The 1,305-nt window shown below is 35.9% G+C and overlaps 1 protein-coding gene across 1 annotated transcript; it reads left to right on the plus strand.

Annotated features, from left to right (window-relative positions):
* Positions 1-228: 228 nt before the first annotated feature.
* Positions 229-552, plus strand: LOC141457649 (uncharacterized). The gene has a single exon (XM_074134852.1). The coding sequence runs from the start codon at positions 229-231 to the stop codon at positions 550-552; it is 324 nt and encodes a 107-aa protein (XP_073990953.1).
* The last annotated feature ends 753 nt before the right edge of the window (positions 553-1,305 follow it).

Below are 1,305 nucleotides of genomic sequence, written 5' to 3' on the forward strand. Positions count from 1 at the left end.
ATTACGCTAACTCTCACTGATCAAGATAACAATATAGTGAATTTTCGTAAAGAAGTGATTACCATACGTTTACATTTAAAACAGAATGGGCTTTGATTACCAAAGGAAAAAAAGTATAAAAAGCGGTAGCGTTAGGAGTAAACCATACAGTACTGCTACCCGCAGGACGAGGTTAACACCTGCAAATATCAAATTTCTACAGAGAATAGGTTTGGTGGTAAAGCCGCAATGGAAGAGATATTAAACGTGAATGATGAAGTAGTTTTCGACGATCGCATCACCGACTACCAATGGCATAATCATATGCCCAATAATATTTCAATGAACAATTCTGATGAAATCATCATCTCCATTCAACAGCAGGAAATATTCACCGTTCCTTCAAAGAGTTTTCTCTACATTCAAGGGCAGGTGGAAAAAGAAGCTGATCAAGATGTTAAATTAGTGAGAAATGCCTTCTTGTTTCTCTTTGATGAAATCAAATATCAGTTGAATGGAGTTTTGATCGACCATGTCCGTAACCCTGGAATTACCACGACTCTTAAAGGTTAAGTATCTTTTACCAGAGACAAGGTGGAATCATTGGAAATTGCAGGATGGAAACCTCCAAGTGTAGATGTAAATCTAACTGACGAAGAGGGAAATTTCGATTGCTGCATGGATACCGTCATGGGCTTCTTTGAAGATTACAATCGAATAATTCTACAGGGTAGACATGAACTTATTCTGCATAGAAGTAAAAATGATAATGACTCAATGTTTAGCGCTCATGCGACTACAAAGGCTAATATAGAGATAAAGTCTATCCAATGGAGGGTACCGTATGTGAAAGTGTCTGATCAACAGAAATTAAAGTTTCTATACGTTGTCAATAGGGGAAAGACCAATCCCATGGCATTTAGATCTTGTGACCTTATTGAATATCCAACCCTATCTGCATCTACTAAACATACATGGGCTTTGAAAACTAGTATAAATTTGGAAAACCACGCTATGTTATTGTAGGATTTCAAACAAACAGGAAACATAATTTCACTGCAGATCCTACAATCTTTGATCAATGCAACATTACAAATGTGAAACTATTTTTAAATTCACAAGCATATACCTATCACGACCTAAATGTAAACTATAACAAAAACTACTACAGTTCCATACATTACATGTATCAGGATTTCCAAAATAGTTACTATGGAAGAGAGAACAATCCTCTATTGTGCAAACATATGTTTAAGGATCTTGCACCCATTATTGTGATTGATTGTTCACAATCTGAAGCCATTCGCTCATCCTCTGTTGATATAA

Source organism: Rhodnius prolixus, unplaced genomic scaffold (assembly GCF_049639745.1).
Source record: "Rhodnius prolixus isolate KJV_2025 unplaced genomic scaffold, Rpr scaffold_40, whole genome shotgun sequence".
Classification (NCBI taxonomy): domain Eukaryota; kingdom Metazoa; phylum Arthropoda; class Insecta; order Hemiptera; family Reduviidae; genus Rhodnius; species Rhodnius prolixus.

Excerpts from the sequence above, each read along its gene's own strand:
- LOC141457649 (XM_074134852.1), top strand. The coding sequence starts at position 229 with ATGGAAGAGATATTAAACGTGAATGATGAAGTAGTTTTCGACGATCGC.